The sequence below is a fragment of the Camponotus vicinus genome, unplaced genomic scaffold (assembly GCF_025532165.1).
Source record: "Camponotus vicinus isolate PSW18456_S1 unplaced genomic scaffold, iyCamVici1.0 SCAF_9, whole genome shotgun sequence".
Classification (NCBI taxonomy): domain Eukaryota; kingdom Metazoa; phylum Arthropoda; class Insecta; order Hymenoptera; family Formicidae; genus Camponotus; species Camponotus vicinus.
Window position 1 is genome coordinate 17,284,148 of NW_028141981.1, and position 23,875 is coordinate 17,308,022.

General features: G+C 28.2%; 3 protein-coding genes across 5 annotated transcripts; 2 read left to right on the forward strand and 1 right to left on the reverse strand.

The window, feature by feature from the left end:
• Positions 1-10,396: 10,396 nt before the first annotated feature.
• On the reverse strand, positions 10,397-12,554 carry LOC145976973 (glucose-fructose oxidoreductase domain-containing protein 2). The gene is made up of 2 exons (XM_083108561.1): positions 11,805-12,554; positions 10,397-11,432 (listed from the first exon to the last, which is right to left on the reverse strand). Exons 1-2 carry the CDS (start codon positions 12,310-12,312, stop codon positions 10,759-10,761), a joined length of 1,182 nt encoding a protein of 393 aa, XP_082964687.1. The 5' UTR covers positions 12,313-12,554; the 3' UTR covers positions 10,397-10,758.
• An 872-nt stretch (positions 12,555-13,426) lies between these two features.
• On the forward strand, positions 13,427-17,160 carry Cds (CDP-diacylglycerol synthase). Its single transcript, XM_083108462.1, has 10 exons — positions 13,427-13,731; positions 14,685-14,809; positions 14,899-14,995; positions 15,129-15,305; positions 15,651-15,853; positions 15,950-16,106; positions 16,182-16,334; positions 16,407-16,538; positions 16,612-16,746; positions 16,866-17,160. The coding sequence occupies exons 1-10, from the start codon at positions 13,660-13,662 to the stop codon at positions 16,950-16,952; spliced, it is 1,338 nt and encodes a 445-aa protein (XP_082964588.1). The 5' UTR covers positions 13,427-13,659; the 3' UTR covers positions 16,953-17,160.
• A 2,983-nt stretch (positions 17,161-20,143) lies between these two features.
• On the forward strand, positions 20,144-23,703 carry Msl-3 (male-specific lethal 3). 3 transcript variants are annotated; one of them, XM_083108459.1, is made up of 10 exons: positions 20,144-20,574; positions 20,639-20,707; positions 20,850-20,959; positions 21,034-21,217; positions 21,446-21,631; positions 21,865-22,166; positions 22,309-22,518; positions 22,710-22,912; positions 23,035-23,119; positions 23,250-23,703. In XM_083108459.1, the coding sequence occupies exons 1-10, from the start codon at positions 20,473-20,475 to the stop codon at positions 23,335-23,337; spliced, it is 1,539 nt and encodes a 512-aa protein (XP_082964585.1). In that variant the 5' UTR covers positions 20,144-20,472; the 3' UTR covers positions 23,338-23,703. The 3 variants fall into 3 exon arrangements, with proteins under 3 accessions (XP_082964585.1, XP_082964586.1, XP_082964587.1); XM_083108460.1 differs by having other exon boundaries at positions 22,713-22,912; XM_083108461.1 differs by having other exon boundaries at positions 22,743-22,912.
• Positions 23,704-23,875: the final 172 nt, after the last annotated feature.

Here is a 23,875-nt window from a genome sequence, read left to right on the forward strand (position 1 = left end):
AAATAAATTTCGACCAATGCTTTAAATTTTCTTAATCGGCAATCCTTGTTAATTAAACAATAGTTATATATTACGACATATCATTACTTTAATCTTTTAATCTTACGATACATTAATGTGTTAAATATATGAGATATATTAATATATTAATACGTTAAAATATTTCATAATAATATAATTGTTCAGATATTTTATAAATGAGAATTATATATAATTATCACTCATAAAATATTTCAACAGTAAATTTTAACAATAACATAATATAAGACGACCTTGGCGATATGTAATGTTTTTGACTTACGATCATTCGCACAGTGAGCTTGAGCACTAAAGTAGGGATGTGAGACGTTTCATATATTATCAAATTCTTTCCTTTCATAGTCAACCTTGGCGATATAAACAGTACCGCGGTAATGTTTCTGACTTACGATCATTCGCACAGTGAGCTTGAGCACTAAAGTAGGGATGTGAGACGTTTCATATATTATCAAATTCTTTTCTTTCATAGTCAACCTTGGCGATATAAACAGTATCGCGGTAATGTTTCTGACTTACGATCATTCGCTCAGTGGCTCTTGAGCAGTGAAGTAGTGATGTGAGACGTTTCATATATTACCAAATTCTTTCTCTAAACACAATTGCAAGTGTAACGAGGAACTTTTCGTGAATGAGTGCAAGTGCAACGAGGAATTCAAATGAGTGCAACGAGGATTGAAGTGCCACGAGGAAAAATCGAAGAAAGCAAAAGAAAAAAGGAGGTTTTGGAAATGGATGGATCAATAAGATGTAAGTCATTAATTTAAATTATTTATCACATTCATTATTTATTATATTGTTGCGTTCCCGCGTTCCCGCGTCCCGTCCTCCTGGATGTATTCGCCACCCGTTGAATTCTTTTGGCAGGAAGTACGTCGACGAAAAAAGATCGTTTCCGCGCGCGTTGTCAAGATGTTAACAACGACTGTCAGAGATTCTGAGCCCAGCTGTCAAGCTGTGCGGACGCGCGTCTACCTGTGATTCGTTTTACATTTATTCTGAATTCTTGTATGTTACTCGTGATTTATTAAAATTCTTGTGTACCTTAAACCTCGTTATTATTTACGCGCGAGCGTGTGCCGATCGGTTGTGTCGCGCGCATTCGATATATATCGTTCCACGGACGCAACAATATATTACAACAATATATAAATTATTTATCAATAGTATATATATTCAAAATATATATATTTCTCATTTCGTTTTATTTCTTTCATTGTGATTTAGTAGTGATTTTAAATTGTAACATATATAATACATATACTTATAAAAAATATTCCACTTTTTATTTTATTCCACTTTTTATTTTAAAATAATTAAAACATTTATAAAATTTTTTATTAATTAATATTTTCAGATACTTTTTATATTCTACAACACATTTCACATTAATATATTAATTTAAATATTTCATGTATAAAAAAATAGAAATTTTTTGAAAAGTTTATATCTAAGAAATATAAATTATTTTGTAATTACGCGATTTATAATATTAAAATATATCTATTTAAAAGTAAAAGTGTAAAAATTAATTGCGCGCAATAATTAGATTTAAAATCAATTATTTTGAACATTGCTTTATATAATAGATGTTCTCTTATCCTTTATATTTATTGTTTATATTTGCGAATTTAAATTTATGTACTATATTACAAAATAAATTTCAACTTATGTATTATATTATATATAAAATTATATATAATATAACCCTCCCATGGGGTACGCCTTGTCGCGGTGGGAGGGCTTAGTACTTGGATGGTGCCTTGAGGTTTATCTTAAATTTTTCTATTTATGATAAATCTTAAGGTGCCTGAATGGGAAGCTAAGTACCCTTTCGCGTCGTCGGTGCCGTCACGGCAACGTGCCGCGGACGGCAAGCGCTTCGTTACCGCGTTTTCGCGTTGTAGTATTCTCGCGTCGTCGCGTTTTCGCGGAACTTTTGGACTTTTTCTTATAAAATCCCAATTTCATTTATTGTCACGAGTCTCTACTTCCGATGCCAACTAACTGGGATGTTTCGAGTTTGCACACGTTGCTATGCAACGTACACTCTTGCTTCGTGCTTCGTCAAGTGATTCGGCCCGAATTAGTTAGAACTCGATCGATTGCTCGGAATGGTCGTCAATGGGTCCCTTCTCTTTGCTCGTCTACAGCCACACGCACTGCGTGTGTTAACCCTGTCGAGGAGTTGAGTGGATTCCCCTAGGCACGATTTTTGCTCGGTAAAAGGAGTTGCCTCCCCATTTTCTAAATTGCTGAATGTTAGCATTTAAAAAATGTGGGTATCCTCTTCTTTTGCCGTCTACCAGCCTGGTGTAGCCATGTCCTGCAATCGCGGGAAACTTCGTGTTCCGGGCGAAGCACCTGAAATCGTGCTTAGCGGGTCCAGGTTCGATACGAGATAGGATAATTATGCGCGAAAAAAAGCTGGTAAACTTTATTTTCTTCTATTTCCTCAATCGTTTCGTCTTCTTTCCGGTTCGGGCCTAATCTTTACTCGTTGTATCGTTGCATTCCCGACCTGTTGGCTCGAAATTGATTCTCGTAAATGAAATGGGATTTTCGCTCGTACCGAAACCGGGAGTGTCGTTGAAAGTATATATATATTAAATATATACATCGCGCGAGCAAATTTTTAATCGTACCGAAATAGTGCGGGAGTGCCGTTCAGTATCGCGCGTAAAATAACGAAAATAGCGATATAAAAATATCGCTCGTGAGTGCGGGAGTGCCGTCATGTATCGCGCGTCTAAGACTGAGAGGAGGAGGAGGCCTAGGAAAGGCATCGGGCTCCGGCAGAGCAACCTTCTGGTAAGCAATTTATTTATTTGTAATTATATATTAAATATTAAATATATTTATTATAATTTAAATTAAACAATTAATCGCAACAATTAATTTGATGTTTTTATTTATATTTTTTTATTTATATTTAAATAAGAGAGAATTAAAGAAAAAGATTTTTAAATTAAAGCTATAATCTTGTAAAGGTGTAAGCTTTTATAAAGTCATAAGAGAATTATTAGTAATGTTTTTTAAAATTTATAGAATTATTTTATTAATCTGCTATTATTATATGCATCGAATATAAAATTCAATGTATACAATAATTTTTGAAATATTATTTTGAACGCTGCTACATTGGAATCTTCTTTTGTATGTTATAGATCGATGTAACAACCCTGATGATCTGAGAGGAGGAGCAGGCCTAGGAGAGGCATCCTGCACCGGCGGAACAACCTGATGGTGAATATTATTATTTATATATTAATTGTTATAAATTGTTAACTTGTTATAAACGAACAATAATTCGATCTTATTATTTAAATGAATTAAAGAAAAAGATTTTTATAAAAGTCATATAAAATTTTCTATTTAAAAAATAGTTTCAAAAATTTATAAAATTTTTCCATTCGTGTTTATCTGCTTATTATTTTACATATCGGATATAAAATTCCACGCGATAAAAATTTTTTTAAATATTGATTGCATTTTGTGAGCATTATTATAAATGAATTTTATATTTGTATGTTACAGACAACTAGCTTCGATAACAACAACTCCGCTGTTGCGCGTCAGTGTCGGTGAGTGAGAAAAACTTTTATTTAACTTTAAGGTAACGGATTCGTAGAGATTGAAGATGTAGATGTAGATATAGATTGTAGATTGTAGATAAATCCGTTGCCTTAAAATGAATGAGCTAGGATGGATTAAAGTTCTTTGGAAATGCTTTGCATCTATTACAAAAATATATTGAAATATTAATTAAAAGAAGAAGAAATCAAGAAAAGATTTTTTTGTAAAGATTTTGTCTAATTAATTAAATTAATTTATTAAATAAAGAACATGCATTAACAATTTTATCAATTTTATCAATTCCTTATGCTAATTTATTCTTATAACGCGCACTTATCTTCTAATTCCTTATAGCTCATCCATCGTAGAATTTGTTTGTAGATATTGTTTTTAAACTTTACTTTAACTTAATATAAAGTCAAATGATTAATTAATTAAATAATTTGTAATATGATAAAAATTATACACAAATTAATTTTATATTTTATTACAAAATATAAAATATATAGAAATTTGTAGTAATTTGGCTTTATTTCAGTTAAAATAAAGTTATATTCAAATATTTAACGAACGATCGTAAAATGGAACGATCGTTACTAAATGAGCGTAAATATTTCACGCTCATTTGCCGGTAATTATCCTGCAAAAGAAGGAGTGTTTATCTCCTTTTTCGATCTCTGATTAGAGATCGAGAAAGAAAATGGCCAGGATCAACGAAAGGTAGGTTCAACTGGCCTGAAGAGGACGCAGTTAGGGTACGCGGTTAGGGTACGCGGTTAGGACACGCGGTTAGGGCACGCGGTTAGGGCACGCGATTAGAGCATGTAATTAGGGCACGTGATTAAAATATATACATGATTAGGTTAGGTAATGATTAGAAATAGGTTCCACAAATCTCGAATAATTTTAGTTAATCAGGAAGTAGGGTTGTTAGGACTATATTAAGTAAGATCATTAGAATTCTTCTTTTAATATTAGGGTTGTTAGGGCTATTAAGATCATTAGAGAATTCTTTAATACTAGGGTTGTTAGGGCTATTAGGTAAGATTCATTCTTTCTTTTAATATTCCAATAATCTTAGGGGTAAATTAAATTTATTTTAATTAAATTGAATTTACTTTTAAAAATATTGTAAAAATAAATATAACATGTTTTAAAATAAAAATGTTTTAAAAATGAAATTTAAATTATCAAAATTATCTTCAGGAATATTAAAGAAATTGCATTATTATTAACGTTTAAGAAATATCTTAACATGTTATATTTTATTTTAAAACTTAAAAATATATATGTATCAAGTTAAATATTAAATTCAAATGTTAATGCTATCAATATCAAATTATTGTTGTTATTAAATATTTGAATAAATTGAATATTATTATTTGACATTGATAGCATCATAAATTTGTAAATTGTAAATAGTTATAATTGTATTTTAATTATAATCTAATATTGATATTTTAATTGTAAAATACAATACAATTATGACTATAATTATATTATATGAAATTGTATTTACGATTGTAAATTCTTACGTAAATTACACGAAAAATTATCGAAAGTATGCGTATAATGATTACATAATAGTAATTAACATAATAGTAATTCATTAAATTGAAGTATTTGTTTCTATAGTATATATTTTTGAAATATTCATAAAAGAGTAAATAAATAGAGTACATAGATAAGAGTACATAAATTGTTTGTATTTTCATATCAAAGAGTTATTAATAAAATCGGAAAATTTTTATATAAAATATAAAAATTCGATGCTAAATTGATGATTAAATATAAGCTTTACAAAATTTGACGAACGCCTTTGTTACATAATCGCGAGTTAATTATAAATTTAATGATATGCTTTCCGTTAAACTTATCTATTATATTTATGAATTCTATGTCGCGCGAAATTGAATATTCGTAAAATAAATTAATAAATTATGATTGCGAAAATATCATGCTCGTTCTTTTCGCGTTCTTATACAAGGTTGTCATTTTAACAAAAGAATTTTATCGCTGTCCCTCTCATCAGATAATATTGCTAAATATTGTTAATTAAATATAAAGAAATACCGAATAAGAGTGTGAAGATTCGATGTGATAAGTCAACGATTAAATATTAGCTTCAAAAAATTTAACGATCACCTTCGATATTATATAGAATCGCGAGTTAATTATTATGAATTTAATAATTTGTTTTTTCAGTTATATTTGTATTTACGAATTTCGTATCGGAAAATACTAAATAAATTTATAAATTACGATTGCGAAAACACCGTGCTTTTTCCGCGTTCTTTTCGCGTTCTTAGACGAGATCGTTTTAATAAAAAAGTCTTATCGTTGTTCGTTAGGTAAACGATAATGAAAGTCGCGTGGCTCGTATTGCCGAGGAGTCGAAACGATTTTCATCATGGAGAATTATTTCTTATCGGTTCTTGTAAGATCCATTCGCGACGTCTAGTTCGGTGCCCCGTTGAAAATTGGGAATTTTTATTGTAAGATTGGAATTAATCCCAGGTTTTCCTGACAATTTCCGAAAGCAATGATTTCGGCAGTAATTCAACGACGAACGCCATATGCTTCTTTAAAATCAAATTAATTTAAATAATATATATTTAAATGTGAGAGAAATGCATATATTCTTTTCTTCGTTAAAAATGTTCTGTCATTATTAGGATTGGTATTATTATTGTCTAATGCCAGAAAGATTTAATAGTAGATTAAATATGGATATAGCGTTGTGTATAAAGTTTTATTTTTTAAGTAATTTCATATTGTAATTTTATTAACTTTTTGAATGAAAATGATTACAAACGAATATATTTTATTAATTATTAATTAATTATCTCATTTGAAAAATTATTTCTAGGTACTGGGGATATTAATATTAGTTTTTAGTTTCTTTTAAGAAACTATTTGCAGGTATTGGACATCCATCGCCATTTTAGGATATTAGTTTTTAGATATATACCATTTTATATATATGTATAATAAAATACATGCACAACTTAACGTATCCAAAATATTTTTATAATTTTTATTAATATTATATATTATATATACGAAATTATATATGAATGTTACATAAAATGTGCGAATACTTAAAAATTTCGAGACAAATCGAATGGGTACCCCTATATCAGTAAGATGGTGATTAAAAGAAAAAAAATTATTAATTTAACCGTTATAGGAATAAGAATCTAGAGAATTAATCTAGAATTAATTATTTAAAATTATTTGATTTATTTTATTTTGCAAACTATTCGAATTGAAATTTTTTTAATCTTGCTGTTATCGGGTTCGATTCGTCTCGCGCACGCGAACGGTACCCGAAAATTATTATGTGTTCGCACATTCAACACGAACTCCAATGATGCATGTATTTTATTATTTATAAATGTAATCGTTCGTAATCACATTTCTATTAAAAAAAATCGTTATATCCATTTAATTTTTAAAAAGAAATATAATGGAAGATGTTGTTTTCTGACGTGAATATCAATTTCGTGAATTGAAAATAATGACGAGGGATAATTGTCATTGATTTATTACTGAAATCATTGCTATTGGGAATAGTCCGGAAGATCCGGGATTCGTTCCCTCCTATAGTAAAATTCCCGATGTTCAATGGATCACTTAACTTTTCTTCGCAGATTGATCTTGCGAAAGCTGATGTAGAAACAAGATGTTAATCGTTCTCCATTTTTAAAATCGCTCCTCTTTTTATTATCGGTGTGTCACTCGCGTATCTGATGGCTTCGATTATTATATTATAAAAATTATACGCAATTGAATACTTTGAATATTATCGATTTATTTATTCGTCGCGTTTTATCGCGAATTTTAAATCTAATTTAAATTTTATCTTATAAAAATTCGCAAGTAAATCGGTCGGTGAATTATATATTCGCAAACATTACAGACCTCAAATGTCGAAATATCTTCGATTTTCTATATTTACGTGATAATAATTACATCACAGTCGTATTGAGAGCTACGATTATTATATTATAAAAATTATACGTATCGCGATCAAATATTCCGCATATTATCGAGTTATTTATTCGTCGCGTTTTCGCGTGAATTCAAATCGCGATTTATCTTATAAAGATTCGCAAATGACTCGGACAGTGAGTACTATATTCTAAACATTACAGACATCAAATTGTCTGTCAAAATATCTTCGCATTTATGTGATAATAATTATATCGCGCGCGATAATAATGTCTATCGAGGACGCTTCGATTATTATATTATAAAAGATATAAATATCGCAATCCGATATTCCGAATATTATCGATTTATTTATTCGTCGCGTTTTCTCGGGAATTTAATATAAATCGCGATTTATCTTATAATTTAATATTATCTGATAATATAATCGTTGACTTATACATCGAAGCTTTATCTATCTTTCCACGTCTTTGAATATTGTTTTTAATGATCCGCGCAAAATGCACTAGTAGTACAAATACTTTTTTTTATAATTAAAAGACGATCGATAACTTTATTAATGACTCTTGATCACGATTATTTACGTTACGTAAAACTTCTTAAATTTTATTATTGCATATCGATTATTAACGATAAATGTCACGTAATTAATCATCGCTAATCAAGCTTGTCCGGACTATGTAAAAATTCTTAGTAAATTTTATATTATACGTATGCTTTGGACATTTTCGCGTAATTCTATGTAATAAATTTTATTTTGTATTAAGTTTTAAATTATATTTTACATTAAATTTGTATTATAATTTAATATATTTTGTAATATATATATTTGTAATGTAATTATTTTTATGTTAAATAATTTAATATTTTGTAATGTATTTTTTATGTAATTGCAAATTAATTGTAATCTACGTTGTATATATTATAATTATGTAATATATATTTTATATATGTATTATATTTTCTGTTTGGAAACTCTATATTAAAAGAAAATAAAAATAAAATTAAAAAAATTTTAAAAAAATTTTTCCTCCTCGATGTATCTCCACCTTAACGAAGGCATTTGCCGGGTGAGGAGGTTTGCGTATTCTCATGAACCTGAAATCTATACCGGCGGTAACGTACGCCGATATTCATATAGATATTCTTATATTTAAGATCATTTTAAGTATATTCTTAGATCGCGTCTTAAGATTTCGTTCAGTTATTAAAATGGTTGTATAACATTTTCCAACTTACTTAAAACGATCTTAAATATAAGAGTGAATTATGAATATGGGCCGTAGTTACCGGTAGGGTCACTCATGCCGGACAGGTCGAAGGGGAAGAGTCAGACTAAGAGAGATACCAAAATTACATATATAAATATATGTTATATTAATTATATTAATATTTTTGAATAAAATGAAAGAAAAAAGGCAGAGTAATCGAGAAAATAGAAAAAAAAGCAACTACAGTGATTTGAATATCTATATTCGAGAACAAATGTCCATAGAAAGTATTCCGATGGACTTTATAGGAAGGAAGAAGCATGACAAATTCTTATGATGTTAACACAAAGGAATACAATATAAACCATAATAATCCAAGAAACCATAAGAATCCAAGAACTCGAAGAAGAGAATATATTGGATAAGAATGCATGGTGATTGGAAATGATTAGAAACTAAAAGACAATGTGCACACAACTTATTTATTAATAATAATACTATTTTGTAATTATATTAAATTTTATAATTTAGTACATTGTATTATATAAAGTATTAAGCATAAAAATATGCTGGTATGAAAATTATAATAAAAATATATAAATAATATTGATTATATTAAAATGTATGAATTTTTTATACTTTATATAAAGGAAGAGACATTTAAAATATTTTGCAACATCTATATTTTTCGAATCTTAAAAAAAACTTATCTTATAAAAACTTCAGAAGACTCAGATTAATTTAACAAATTCTATACATGTATATTAATAATTAAATGTTTAAATAATTAAAAAATGATTGATAAATATCAAAGATCAGTTTACTGCTAATTAAGAAGATTTAAAAATACGGTTAAAAATGTTTTTATCACACAGTAGGCATTTTGTTTTTGTAGATAAAAATACATAAATATGTGACAATGAATATTTAGAAAAATATTTATCTCATCTTTGAACATTGCATTGAAAGATTATAGTAATATCTTTCACGATTTAAGTCAAATTTCAACTCCTTATTTATATTTTGTGATACATAAATAGATATGAATCAATAAATTAAATATATATTATATTTAAATTTTTCGATGCTAATATAATATCTTTCGAAAAGAGATGGTATCTCTATATATACATAAAATATATGTATATGTAATTCAGCGTATATATTTCATGTAATATTTTTAATTGATAATTATTATTTTCATGAGAATAAAATATTAATTAATTAATCGATTGTATTTGCATCCCGGTTTTTCTATATCATATATATGTATAGTGTGAGGCTACAACTTTATATATATATGTATGTGTGTGTGTGTGTAGAGAGAGAGAGAGAGAGAGAGCCACAACTTATTTAAAAAATTAAAATTAAAAATTTATTTATATTTATATATATAATACAGAAAACCAAAAATTGTGCACATTATATATTACCCTCCGAGAACATTCGTGGACATTGGCTTTGTAATTCATGTCCACGTTTTTAATGTCCACAGAGGGAGTATGGCCCGTTTTCAGGGATCACCTCTTCTCTCTGACCATATTGTCAATAAAATAATACAAAAATACATATAAAATTAATATAATTATAAATATAAAATAATTACATTAAATCACATATAGAAATGTAGAATTAATATATTACAAAATTATACATATTAAATACATTTAAATCAATATATTTAACATTTTATAAGCACAACCACAATATTTATAAATATTTTTACACATATGCATATATATGTACAGAGACAACTATAATACATTAAAGTAGTTCTTTTTTTTATGCAGGAAAAATAAAACAAGTGAGATTATTATCTAAGTAATCATAATACGATAGAAAAGTAAATCTGTGTAGCTGCCTTAAATATTATTTTATGCAATTGATTTATCAATATGCAGTCTTTAAAATGTATAGTAAAATGTATAGTACTATAGCGAATTTTTTTGTTAGCAAAAATAGATTTTAGCAAAACAAACTTTTATATTGAAATAGCTGTAGCTCTGACAGCAGCGCTCAATAAAGGATTTGGATCTGGTTCTTCTGTCAAGATATTAACTTTGGCCCATTCACGCTGTTTATTACTTTGTCGCAGTGCATCGATAACTGCTTGAACATACAGACCATCTTCAAATGTAGAAGCAGAAAACACTGGCTCTTTAATCCAACCTCTCTTATCTTCCACAGATTGGAAGGCTTCCCTTAGTGCCGCAATCATTTTTTTAAGTCCTTTGATGTAAGGCCTCGGAATAGAGTCGGCAATCGGCAAGGATATTCCATGTATATCTTCCGTATCACGATATAAGATCTCTTCTTGTCCATTCCGATATCCATATAAATCTCCGCCACGCACAACCAAATGATTGCCACCACCACATATCAACACTTCTTGAGAGAGCTGACCTTGCAAGTGGTTACTTAAAGTAGCTGTTACTAAAGTACCACCACTTAACTCCATTTGGAAACTACAGAAATCTGGCGATGTGATATGCCTGATTCCATTAATGAATTTGGTTGTTTGAGTAAATGTTCTTACAACAGCATGTACTTTTGAAGCTCGTTGACCCATTAAATGAAAGATCAAATCAATAACATGACTGCCCACTAACGCCAAGATTCCTCCACCCATTGTATCATCACACAGCCAATCATATCCTAAAAAGATACAAATGTGTCTAACTTAAAGTAATTGTTATATATCAATATATAATTTATAAAAAATATTTTCTGATTCATCAAGCACATACAAAATATGAAGTAAATGTTCTATAGTCGAGATATTTATATTTTATTATATTTTAAAATTATATAGAAAAAGATATTTGTTGCAACTATCCTTTGATTAGGTATTTCTAAAGAGAGAAAATACTATTAATAATTTTTACAAAATTGTAATTTAGTATTTGTAAATTAGTTCAATTTTAAAATATTTCATTTTTTATTTTCTCTCTTTGATAAAATCTGGATAATTTTAAAATTTCTATAATCTACAAATATAAAGACATAAGAATATCTTTTTATATTTACCATTGTGCAATAAACTTCCCATATGTACTCTTACTTCTATAACTGTTACAGGTCCAGCTAAATATCCGTCTTCTAATGCTTTTTTCATATGCACAAAGGCAGGCAAAAACCTTAAACTGTGATTAACTATGCTAATCAGCGAGGGATAATATTGCGCAGCTCGTACCATCTTCAAGGCTTCACTTTGACTCAAGCCTGCCGGTTTATCGCACACAACGTGCTTCCCTATACCTAGGGCTTTAACAGCAATCTGTGAATGCAAGCTCGGCGAGCACATGATAAAGATTAGATCGACGTCCTTCCTTAAAAGAACATCGTCTATGCGACTGGTGTGAAACGGTATCTCGAGATCGCTCGCCACTTTGGAGACTTCCGCCAATGTGCGACCCCATATAGCTTCAATCCTGAAGCCCTTTTCTCTCAGAAAAGGTATAATGATCCTAACGATACTTCCTGTGCCAAATACTCCGATGCCAGGTAATGTCATTCTGAATGTACGAAAGTGCATATATTTGACGTTTCTCCTCTTTTTCTCTGAAATTTAACCTACAGCACAATACAATTACAGTCTGTTTTTCTCTCTCGACGAGAAATGTCTCGCTGATAATCTTCTAATTCTGTTCTCTATATTCAATTACTGTTCTTTTCATTTTCGAGACTAAAATCTAACGATTGCATTAGTAAACTGCTATATTTATGACATGTTATGACAACAGCTGACGAACCACAGAGAATGGACGAAGCTACTCGCGCGCATGATTCAATTCACAAATAAACATACTTAAGGGCGCATTTACATCTTGACAGAAAAGCGCAAGCCAATCAGAACTCGCGTTGGTAGTCACAGTTTCTACACAGTTTGCCTATCTAATGTATTGTTTATACACTGCTTATTATCAGCGGGAGTTCTGATTGGCTTTCTGCTTTTCTGCTTCCCGCTTTTTTATCAAGGTGTGAATGCGCCCTAAATCTAATACACAAATATGTAATAATGAACACTGTGTTTCTTTAAAATGTTCTTCCTCAGTGTTCCTTTTTTTGCAGAATAAAAATATATATTTGTATACGCGTGTTACATGTCATATATAATTCTCGTTTATGTAATGTTTCATGAATCATTCGTCCTCTCGATAATCTCATGTTCTCTGTATACATTCTTATCAATCTTGATATATAACGAAGATAAATCAGCGAATTATCGCGTTATTCACGTCTGTCATCATCTCTTAAAAAGATTATAATTTTTATCGCACGATACACTAGCAAATTCTGCGTCGTCAACGATTAAAATTCTCTCTGAAGCTTGCATAACAATATACGCACATACAAGTATAATCAATCAATCAATATATAGAGAATGATCGATGGCATTGACATAATTTGATACGATTGACCAATTTTCCACGAATTATGCACATTTGTCTAGACAGACGATCGATCATCGATTGTATTATTCTGAAAAATCGCGAATATACGGAAACAGGGCAATAAATGATATTTGAGATTGTATTATTTTTATGTGTGTCTAGATATATTCTTATATCGGTGACCGACCATTATCATTGATTAACCGAAGCATTCCGAGCGCGGCCGAACGTTGCCGAGCGACCATCCCCGCCCCCGCACTTAATCCGCTGTCCGTCTCACACGAGTGTAGTGTGTGCGTGCTCGCCGCATTCGTTTCCTCGAATATACCTTCGATTCATCAAAATATGTAAATATACGCAGCGGTCGTGCGCTACAAATCGGCGCGAAGCGTTGATCTTTGACTCCTTGCCGTTTATTCGATCCGTCATTGGATTTCGCCACCGCGACAAATTATCGCGTGTCATTAATACTGACGGGAACGTGTGATATGTCGGAGGTACGCAAGAGAACGGTCGGCGATACGTCGGCAACGGCGGCGCGGGACGTTAGCGATGATCAGGTAATAAGCGAGTGCGATTCCCTTCCGATTCCGCGGCATCGGGAATGTTTAATCTCCCGACGATTGCTTCGCGTTTACGCGATTCCGCGGTCTATCGATCCGCGCTGTTGGCGCGTTAGACGATTATTCGATGATGGGTATTTGACAGCTACCAATACTCTTGTAGAATGTGTCTATACATTATTTTTGAAGTCGCTTTGTGTGTACAGCGCACTGTACATATATATATATATATATATATGCTTATATCGCGTACGTATAGATGAGAATGTATGTACATACGTATACACACATACACGCGCGTACAAAACAAATAACGCGTCTTCTCTGTCACGCATTTTATTATCTTATCCACTTTTCCGCTCGGTTTGCAAACATGATGCTTACTCGACACTTTTTAATTAAAAGATATTAAACGCATTCTCGTCTATTAAGATATTAAGCGCATTCTCACCTATTAAGGTTTAATTATTATGAATATAATGAATATTACCACACAATATATCCACACACAGTATGTGTGTGTTATTTTTATAATTTAAGTTTATAATTTAATGCAACCCTGAATTATGAAATATAATTTTACTTCTTATTCTATATTTTTTAAATTTAACATTAAAGAAATATAACAAGCATTTTATGATATATCTCAAAAATAATATTTTACTAGTGTGAGTTAGGTGTGTGCATATGTATCTCTAATTTTATATAATAAATAATATTAAATAATATTAATTTATATTAATAATAGACATATGCATATATTATTTATATATTTTTTTTATTCATTTCTTTTATTACATTTTACTATTGAATATCTAAATTGGATATCTTAATTTATTAACATTTATTAACAAAGTTTTTAATGCCATATTTGCATTAATCATTTTTTTTATTAATCATTTTTTAAAGATATTACTTATAATATATCTTTCAAACATATTTTCCCTCAGAAAGAGGATGTTGAATCCGAAGATGATGCAAAATTAGAGGTAGAAGAGTTAGCCAAGACTTTACCTCAAGGAACTGGTCATACTCCACATATTTTAAGTTCCATTCTTTCTGGTCTTCCAGCTCGGTAAAATACATATATTATTTCTCACTTACAATAAAGTATTTCAATTTTATATGAATGAGTCATTTTAATGATTTTCCTTTCTCTTGCAGTTGGCGGAATTGGATAATTAGAACTATTTTCACTTGGTTTATGATAGCTGGATTTTGTCTTATTATTTATGGAGGTCCATTAGCATTGATGATTACAGTAAGTTTTCTTTCACAAATACTTTATAATTAAGTATAATACAACAAATCTTTATATATATGTATATATATATATATATAGATATATATATATATATATTCTTTTCTACTTAATGTCATATTAATTATTATAGACATTGATTGTACAAGTGAAATGCTTTGAAGAAATTATTAATATTGGATATGCTGTATATAGAATTCATGGTCTACCATGGTTCAGATCTTTGTCATGGTATTTTTTGATAACTTCCAATTACTTTTTTTATGGAGAAAATTTAATGGACTATTTTGCAGTGGTGATTAATCGAACGGTAAGTGTGTGTTGCTTTTTAATTTTGAATCATGTAATTTATAAAAAATACATCTCTCTCTCTCTCTCTCTATAAAATTTTGTTACCATAGTGCTCACTTGTATTTAAAAATCATTTATAGAACACTACTGCATGTTGTGAATATTAATTTAAATCAATAATAAAACCTTGATAAAGCTTTGTAGTGATAGTTTTGTTATGGCTTCAACATTTTGTGAGGCTTCTTTGTTAAAGTTATCTAATATAGAGAAATAACAGAATGAAGGAAAGATAATGAGAACAATGTCAAAAAATGAATTCATTATATATAATGTAGATATTAATTGTAATTTTTATTGTCTTTAGGGATATCTGCGTGTACTTGTTACATACCATCGATTTATTTCATTCTGTCTTTACATTGTTGGTTTTGTATGGTTTGTACTCTCACTTGTAAAGAAATATTATATGAAGCAATTCTCTCTATTTGCTTGGACACATGTTGCATTACTTATTGTTGTGACACAAAGCTATCTTATTATTCAAAATATATTTGAAGGATTAATATGGTATGTATTTACTTCATCTACCAGAACTGTTACTACAATATATCTTCTTACATATATACATAGATGTACTTTATCAATTACATCAATTGTCTTTAGGTTCATTGTCCCTGTTAGTATGATTGTGATAAATGATGTGATGGCATACATGTTTGGCTTCTTTTTTGGACGAACGCCATTAATAAAATTATCTCCAAAGAAGACTTGGGAAGGTTTCATTGGTGGTGGTATCTCTACTGTCATACTTGGATTAATGGTAACATGTTTTTCATATAAATGAATAAAAACTAAATTCAGCTATCTCATGAGCTAATATGATATTGCTATTTAGATGTCTTACGTCATGTGTCAGTACCGCTATTTCGTCTGTCCTATCGAATACAGTGAAACTTTAGGAAGAATGACCATGGATTGTGAACCATCAAGTTTGTTCCAACCACAAGAATATACATTGCCAAAGAGTCTTCAAGTGATATCAAGAATGGTAACATATTTTTATATCTGGGAAATATTTTAATCATATGGAATGAGTATTCATTTATCTTTCAATATGCAGCTCAATGGAAAGTCCACTTTGACATTATATCCATTTCTTCTGCATTCATTATCAATGTCAGTATTCAGCTCTGTAATTGGGCCATTTGGAGGATTCTTTGCTAGTGGATTTAAACGGGCGTTCAAAATTAAGGTAATTTAATGTTATATTTTATCAAATCTACAAGTGTTTATGTATGATATTCTATTTTAATAATGCTTTACAGGATTTTGGTGACGTAATTCCTGGTCATGGTGGAATAATGGACAGATTTGATTGTCAGTATTTAATGGCAACATTTGTGAATGTCTATATTTCTTCATTTATTCATACTGCATCACCTCAGAAATTATTGCAGCAGGTAACAATAAAGTTGTTTTATAGAATTAAGTTTTCTCAATATGAATTTTTTTTCTTTGTATTGTATATCAACAAATAAGAAAACTTCATTTTTTTTAAAGCATATGTATTTTCTGATAGGTTTATAGCTTGAAGCCAGAGCAACAGCTGCAGCTTTTCCAAACGCTAAGAGATTCATTGGCAAATAGGGGTATGCTAACTAATTAATATTTTGAGTTAAAATGTATTAAATGGCAAAAATGCTGCAGGGATTATTTTTATCTATTAGAAAATGTTAGAAAAGATTTTCAGATCTTTTCTAATATTTAAAAAAAAAATATTATATGCAGTGACAATGCAAACACAGTATCAAATAATTACCATAATTTGTGAAATCATAACAATTAAAGTTTGTTTTGTATAGACTTAAGGATTATATATCACAATATGATAGGCCTGTCTAATTGAAATCAAAGTGACCAGAGATGAGAGATAATATATTTCTTGCTTGTCTCACTTTTTATTAAAAATAAAGTTTATACATTTTGATATATTAAAAAAAAAAGTCTTCTCTATTACATTTGATCTTCCTTGAACTTTAATATTATTAAGAACTATTTGTTTATAACAGAACATGAGATGCATGAATGTTGAAATAAATTAAAATAGCATAGTATGCAAACTTCTGTGATTAATTCTGGTCTAAGAATAATCAGTTGGATAGATCTATCATAATTTTAATTGTATTTTTCGTGCATTCCACAGAAAATCAAATATTTGTCAAATGCAATAGTTTACATTAAACTATTGTTATAGCATTGTTGGAAATATGACTAATATTTTTGTCTAAAAATTGAACCAAAGAAAGTCGCATATTAGAAAAATTCTGTTAAATACAGTAGCATTTATGCAAAATTTATATCTAATTTTTTAAACCATTTGTTTATTGCTTCTAATTATTACAAGATGTAAATTAAGAACACTATTTTTATGTACTCTGCTTAAATCAGATGTTTTTATTTGTAATAAGCAGATCTCAATAATTTATATTTGTATTTGTATTTGCATTTAAAATTTGATATAATAGAATCTCGTTTGTTGTATATATGCATACATTTTTTTAGTTAGAATTGACATATAAAAATGCTAACAATTCTTTTTGTTTTGATTAAATGTATTTAATCTTTCTAAAATTTTAATGTTTATTGTTATGTGTAAAAGAAAATATCCAACATAACATAATTTGTATGTTGTATGTAGGTACTATTGTTGATGTTATTGAGTAAACGGTTCTACTTAGAAGTTTAGCATTATGCTTTCTTCTTCTTGTATTAGATATAGTATTCATATTTATTTAGAAACAAAAGAATAAAACCTAATTATTGTATCTTAAGTTATTTAAATTTGTTTCACATAATCTATCTTGCATATATTACTATTATCAAAATATTAATATGATATGCAAGTATCTAAAAAAAGACAGGTAATTGGGTATTACATTTAAAAGGAGACTTCAAAACTTTTTTGCTGCAAAAAGTATCCGCATATTCTGTAAATGTAACATGTCTTGCCAGTCCATAAGAATTGTCGGTATTCATGAATTGTTGTATGGAATGCATATACCTATTTTATTTCGTGATTGTGTAGTACTTATGTACTTTATGTTGTATACATAATGCTAAACTTTGAAATATTGAGTTATTATGATATTTGTGTGTGTGTATATATACATATATATATATATATATATATATATATATATATATATATATATAAATTATCAGAATATATATATATATATAGAGAGAAAGATTATATATAAATGATCATATTCAGACAAAATCAATCTGCGTCTATTAATCACCATTTTCATATAAACTGGGAAATAAAATAAAAAATTAATGGAAATAGATTTTTTGTGTCTGCCATATTTGTATTAATATGATGAACATACAAATCTCTGTGGTGTATTGTATAATTGATAAAATATGGTCAGGCGATCATAATTAAATATTTTGCCTTGTCATGCAATATATGAAAACATACAAAGAGACATTGGTTGAGAAATGGTCTTAAGAATGAATGTTTTTAATAAATGTTAGTTGAAATTATTTTACTGTGCTTCAAAAATTAATTTTAATATTATCTATAATTGTGCCAATCATGTTTAAGAGAAAAAAAAGAGATATTCTTACATAATATGCACTGAATTGATATGGCACAATTTAAAGTAGTTTTCTGTGATTAAATTATTATAAGTTATGTATATTTTATATTGCTAAAATATACTCTCTCTTAGATCTCTAAATATAATTCCTTGCTTGAAATAGTGCACATTGAACAAATTAATTCAACAAATTTATAATTTATTTGTAGTGTAATTGAATAATTTTTAATTTTCATTTGCATTCATTTTAACATCTTGTATATTTCAATTTTTATTTTTTTATTATTACTATTGATGACATTCTGTTATTTCTTTCCTTTGGTTACTATTTCAAGACACATTCTATTGAGATCTAAGTGTAAGAGTATGTTTTACAAAATATGTAATGTAGCTTATTAAAAAATGAGTTTATATATTTTTCATTTTTAGGCATTTATATATATATGACATTTTTATATAGTAAGAATTTATATATATATTTAGATCTTAGAGATAATCAGAGAAATAATGACAAATGAATGGATTAAATACATATATATATACACGTATATTTATTTAATATATAATAGCAAATTTAAATAAAAGAAAAAATATATATACATATACATGTATAGATGAAAGTTATGTAAAAAAATGTGTTACAAAATACATAAAATTTTGGATTTGAAGAGAATTTAAATTTTAATATATATTTATGTAGCAATAAAAAATAAATTCTTGAAAAATTAATGCGTATGTATGTGTATGCTGTTACACGAACGTTTTATTATATATTTGACAGTATTTTATCATATTCTATATTATTTGTATTAGTAAAATTATTTTCTTTCTCTATATCTATATAGGTATGCTCAAATTTTCCCTATTTAAAATTTATTAAAACCGAAATTTTTTCTCTTTTTCGTTATAAGTTTTTTATTAATCTCCGCGCAACTTAGAGTGAGAAAGTGTGTATAAAAGATAAAAAATACTATGTATATTCATGATCATAAGGTAAATATAAAATATAAATAATGAGAGAATAACGCAAGATGCAGTAAAGGGAGTTTTAATTTAGAGGGACACAGCTGTGTTTAATAATAAAGAAACTTGATTTAATAGATTTATATTTTTTGTCCACAATTATGTGCACATATTAATCTTTTGCATATTGTTGTATATTACAATAATCAATCTCCCATTACATATTATTTCCGAAAAACTGAACAGCTGATTTTCGTTGAGGGCATAATGGTTTATGCAGACAGAAATCAATCAATTTACTCCTTTTCCGTGAGAGTGAAAGGTTAAGGTTGGCCATCGCGTCATTTTCTTTTTATTTGATCCGATGTGTCTGTATGTGATGGCTAAGCGTACCGGGATACATTGAAGATATATCTTTAAAGACAATAGATATTATATAAATGATAATATAAAAATGTATAAGATAGATATGAAAATCAAAATTTAGTTGTGCTCCGGAGTTTAATATAGATACTCGGTACATTTATGTTGCTTTTGATTTGACTGATTGACAGTTATATAGGTTATGTTAGAATTTGTTTTAAACATTTGTGCGTTATATTCTGGTAAATATTTACAATGGTGTCAACACGAGGACCAAAATTTAAATTTTGTGATGGAGAAAAAGTGTTATGTTATGAACCAGATCCCACAAAGGCAAAAGTGTTATATGACTCGAAGGTAATATATAGTTAAATATATAGTCGCAAACACAATAAAAACAAATAATGTTATAAATTTGCAGGTACTTGACGTTATTGTAAATAAAGATCAAAGAGGAAGAAAAGCTGTGGAATATCTCATACATTTTCAAGTGAGTTATAAAACATTTAATAAATGTCATTTAGTACAGGAATTAAATTAGAATTGATAAATAGAATATTTAAAAAATATATATATATAATATTATTATTATTATTATTATTATTATTATTATTATTATTATTATATGTAAGGGTTGGAATTCATCTTGGGACCGTTGTGTGACAGAAGAATATGTGCTTAAAGATACAGAAGAAAATCGCCAACTTCAACGAGATTTAGCACAAAAAGCACAACTTCAACTGTATGTATTTTTAAAGTTGATCTAATATTATATGGAATTAAGAAAATAAAATTAGTTATCTGTTTCAATAAAAGTGGTGCTTATTTATATCGCCGTGAACGCAAGAAAAGAAGTCATAAAATGTCAGAACGTTTAGCTGAAGCAGAACACCAAGAATCTCGTCGTAGAGCAAGGAGTGGTGGCAGTCGAGCTACATCAGCTACTACTGGATCTTCAGAAGATGGTAGTTCAGGTCAGCATGCTGATTATGATACAGAGGTAAATATTTTATTTTTAAATTAATTATGAAGATTCAAATATACAAAAATTATGTATTCTAAATAAATAATAAAGATATATACAGAGTATCTTTAATGCTTTAAAAAAATGGTTCATATTATACAAGTTGGATAATATATAGTCTGTCTTATATTCTTCAACAATGAATAACAAGGCAAAATTTATACACACACACACACACACACATATATATATATGCAATTACAGGAAGTAAATACAGAAGAAGACACAGAGAGTAGCTCTGATTATATGGGTGAAACAAGTGATGATGAAGATAGTGGTGGAGGTAGTCAATCTGGAGCCAGTATTAAACCAGGAATTGATATTGACATAGGTAGTACTTTAAAACGAAATTTAGAACAGGATTGTGACCTAATAACGAATAAAAATAAGGTATTTTTTATTGAATAGTTTTTGAGCAATGTATAATTATAATATATCTTATATGCAACCATATATGTGTGTATATATACATACACACATACATCATTTGTTTAGATTTTATTTAATCTTTATTTCTACTTGAAAATTTAGAGAAAAATCTATTTTTTATTAACATTTTGATTTATATATAAATAACTAAAGTCTTTTCACACAAAACATAAATTTATTAATATTTATTTTAGCTTGTAGTTCTTCCTGCACAACCTACTGTGATAAATATTTTGGAATCTTGGGTGCAACATTTTACTACAACTCAATTGACAAATATTCCAGAAAAACCTCAACGGAATAAAGCAAATAATACAATAGAAAAAACAGTGAACGAAATAAATATATGCCGAGAAACTGCAGATGGTTTACGCATATATTTTGATGTCACATTACCTCATCTTCTTTTATATAAACAAGAAAAGGAGCAATATTGTTCTCTGAAATCCTCTTTATGTAACGAGCAAGCAAATATTACAAAAGAGGAACCAATTGAGTAAATATGCATTGTTTTTTCTTCTATATTCAAATTAAAATTTTGATTAATATTTAATTTAGATTTCATATATATATTAAAAATATAAAAATTAAATTGGAAGATTTATTGTTTGAATTAATAAGAAGATATTAATTATAAGGAATCTGGACACATCAAGGGAGGAATTTGAAGATGCAGAATATGCTCATTTACCACCTTTTCAAGAACATGATTCAGAAATGGACAATGCATCTAAACCATCAAATAATTCTAAGCGTAGGTTACGATCGTGTCGTGTAAGTTCAGTCGACGAAAGCCGGCAATTAAGATCGTATGACGAAGGAAAGCAAGATGGCGGTAATTTATCGAGGTAAATGTTACTTTAATTTTAATAATATTTTAATTACATTTAAATTAGGCTGATTATCTTTACATAGCTCCTTTTTTATGAATATTACTTTTATTAAAACTAAGTTATGCTCACATAATATAATGGCAACGATTTTTAGTTCTTCCTTTTTTTTTATATTAGATAATATGTTTATGATTGTTTTGTTTTAGTAGCATAGCAAGTACAAGTTCCCGTTGTTCTAGCCCACGAGGTGTAACACTAAGATTGCCGCCTGTTGTTACATCTGCTCAAGTAAATGCTTTACTTCAGCAATCAAATAAATGGAGATTAATGCCTCAAGTTTTAAAGCAAGGTGAAAATTCAACATATCCATCTACTTATTATGGTGCCATTCATTTAACTAGATTATTTGGTAAGTTATAATTTCATGAGAATATATATATATATATTCTCATGTAAAACATACATTGCATATGCAAAATTATAAAAACTTGCGTATTTAAAAAATAATTCCATGATTTTCTTTAATTTTAGTTAAGTTACCCGAGTTATTACAATCCACAGATATGTCAAGCAAAAAATTAAAAGTACTCATAAAATATTTGGATATGTTTCTAAGGTATGTCATAAAATATAATTAGATATAATTCTTTATATAAAACAATGATCAATCTTATGACAAATCTTATATAACATCAAAAAATAATAATATTGTATATTATTATTGTATATATATATTGTATATTTAGCTATCTGGAGATGCATAGGGAATGGTTTGGTGAACAATTTTATATGCAAGCGGAAAATCGAGCAGTACCACAAATGAATAACGTTTAATAATATACAGTATATGTAACAATATATTACTTTCCTTAATCTAAAATGTGATTATATACACATTACATAAATGTATTTTTGTCTAACTCATAGATTATTTAAATGTATTTTTGTGTGGGAATCAATATTATAAATAATATAAAATAACATAAAATATTAATATCAGAATATTAATTTTTTTATTGATATTTTTTATACATAAACTTTTGGTACAAAAATTTATATATAATTTACTATACTTATATTTATTAACACAAAATTTGTCAATGTTGAATCAATTATCAAATTATCAAATTTTATGCAAAATGTCGAAATTTTATAAATAAGATATGAGTTAAATATAAAATAAAAAATTTTTTCAATGCTTGATATCTAATAAAAATATATGGACCTCTATAATTATATCTTTTAAAGACCTCTATAATTATATCTATTAAAGACAACTGAAAAATTGTCTTATATATATATTTGTAGCATAAAAATAAGATTTAACAATATATTGGAATAATATATTTGTGTGACGACACAAGTACATTAT

Bases quoted from the DNA above. Each gene is read 5' to 3' on its own strand.
- LOC145976973 (XM_083108561.1), bottom strand. From the start codon at position 12,312: ATGCACTTTCGTACATTCAGAATGACATTACCTGGCATCGGAGTATTT. The intron at 11,433-11,804 runs GTAAATATAAAA...GTATCTTTTTAG, and splicing joins GGGAAGTTTATTGCACAATG to GATATGATTGGCTGTGTGAT.
- Msl-3 (XM_083108459.1), top strand. From the start codon at position 20,473: ATGGTGTCAACACGAGGACCAAAATTTAAATTTTGTGATGGAGAAAAA. The intron at 20,960-21,033 runs GTATGTATTTTT...TTTCAATAAAAG, and splicing joins CAAAAAGCACAACTTCAACT to TGGTGCTTATTTATATCGCC. The intron at 23,120-23,249 runs GTATGTCATAAA...TTGTATATTTAG, and splicing joins TATTTGGATATGTTTCTAAG to CTATCTGGAGATGCATAGGG.
- Cds (XM_083108462.1), top strand. From the start codon at position 13,660: ATGTCGGAGGTACGCAAGAGAACGGTCGGCGATACGTCGGCAACGGCG. The intron at 16,335-16,406 runs GTAACATATTTT...TTCAATATGCAG, and splicing joins TTCAAGTGATATCAAGAATG to CTCAATGGAAAGTCCACTTT. The intron at 16,747-16,865 runs GTAACAATAAAG...ATTTTCTGATAG, and splicing joins CTCAGAAATTATTGCAGCAG to GTTTATAGCTTGAAGCCAGA.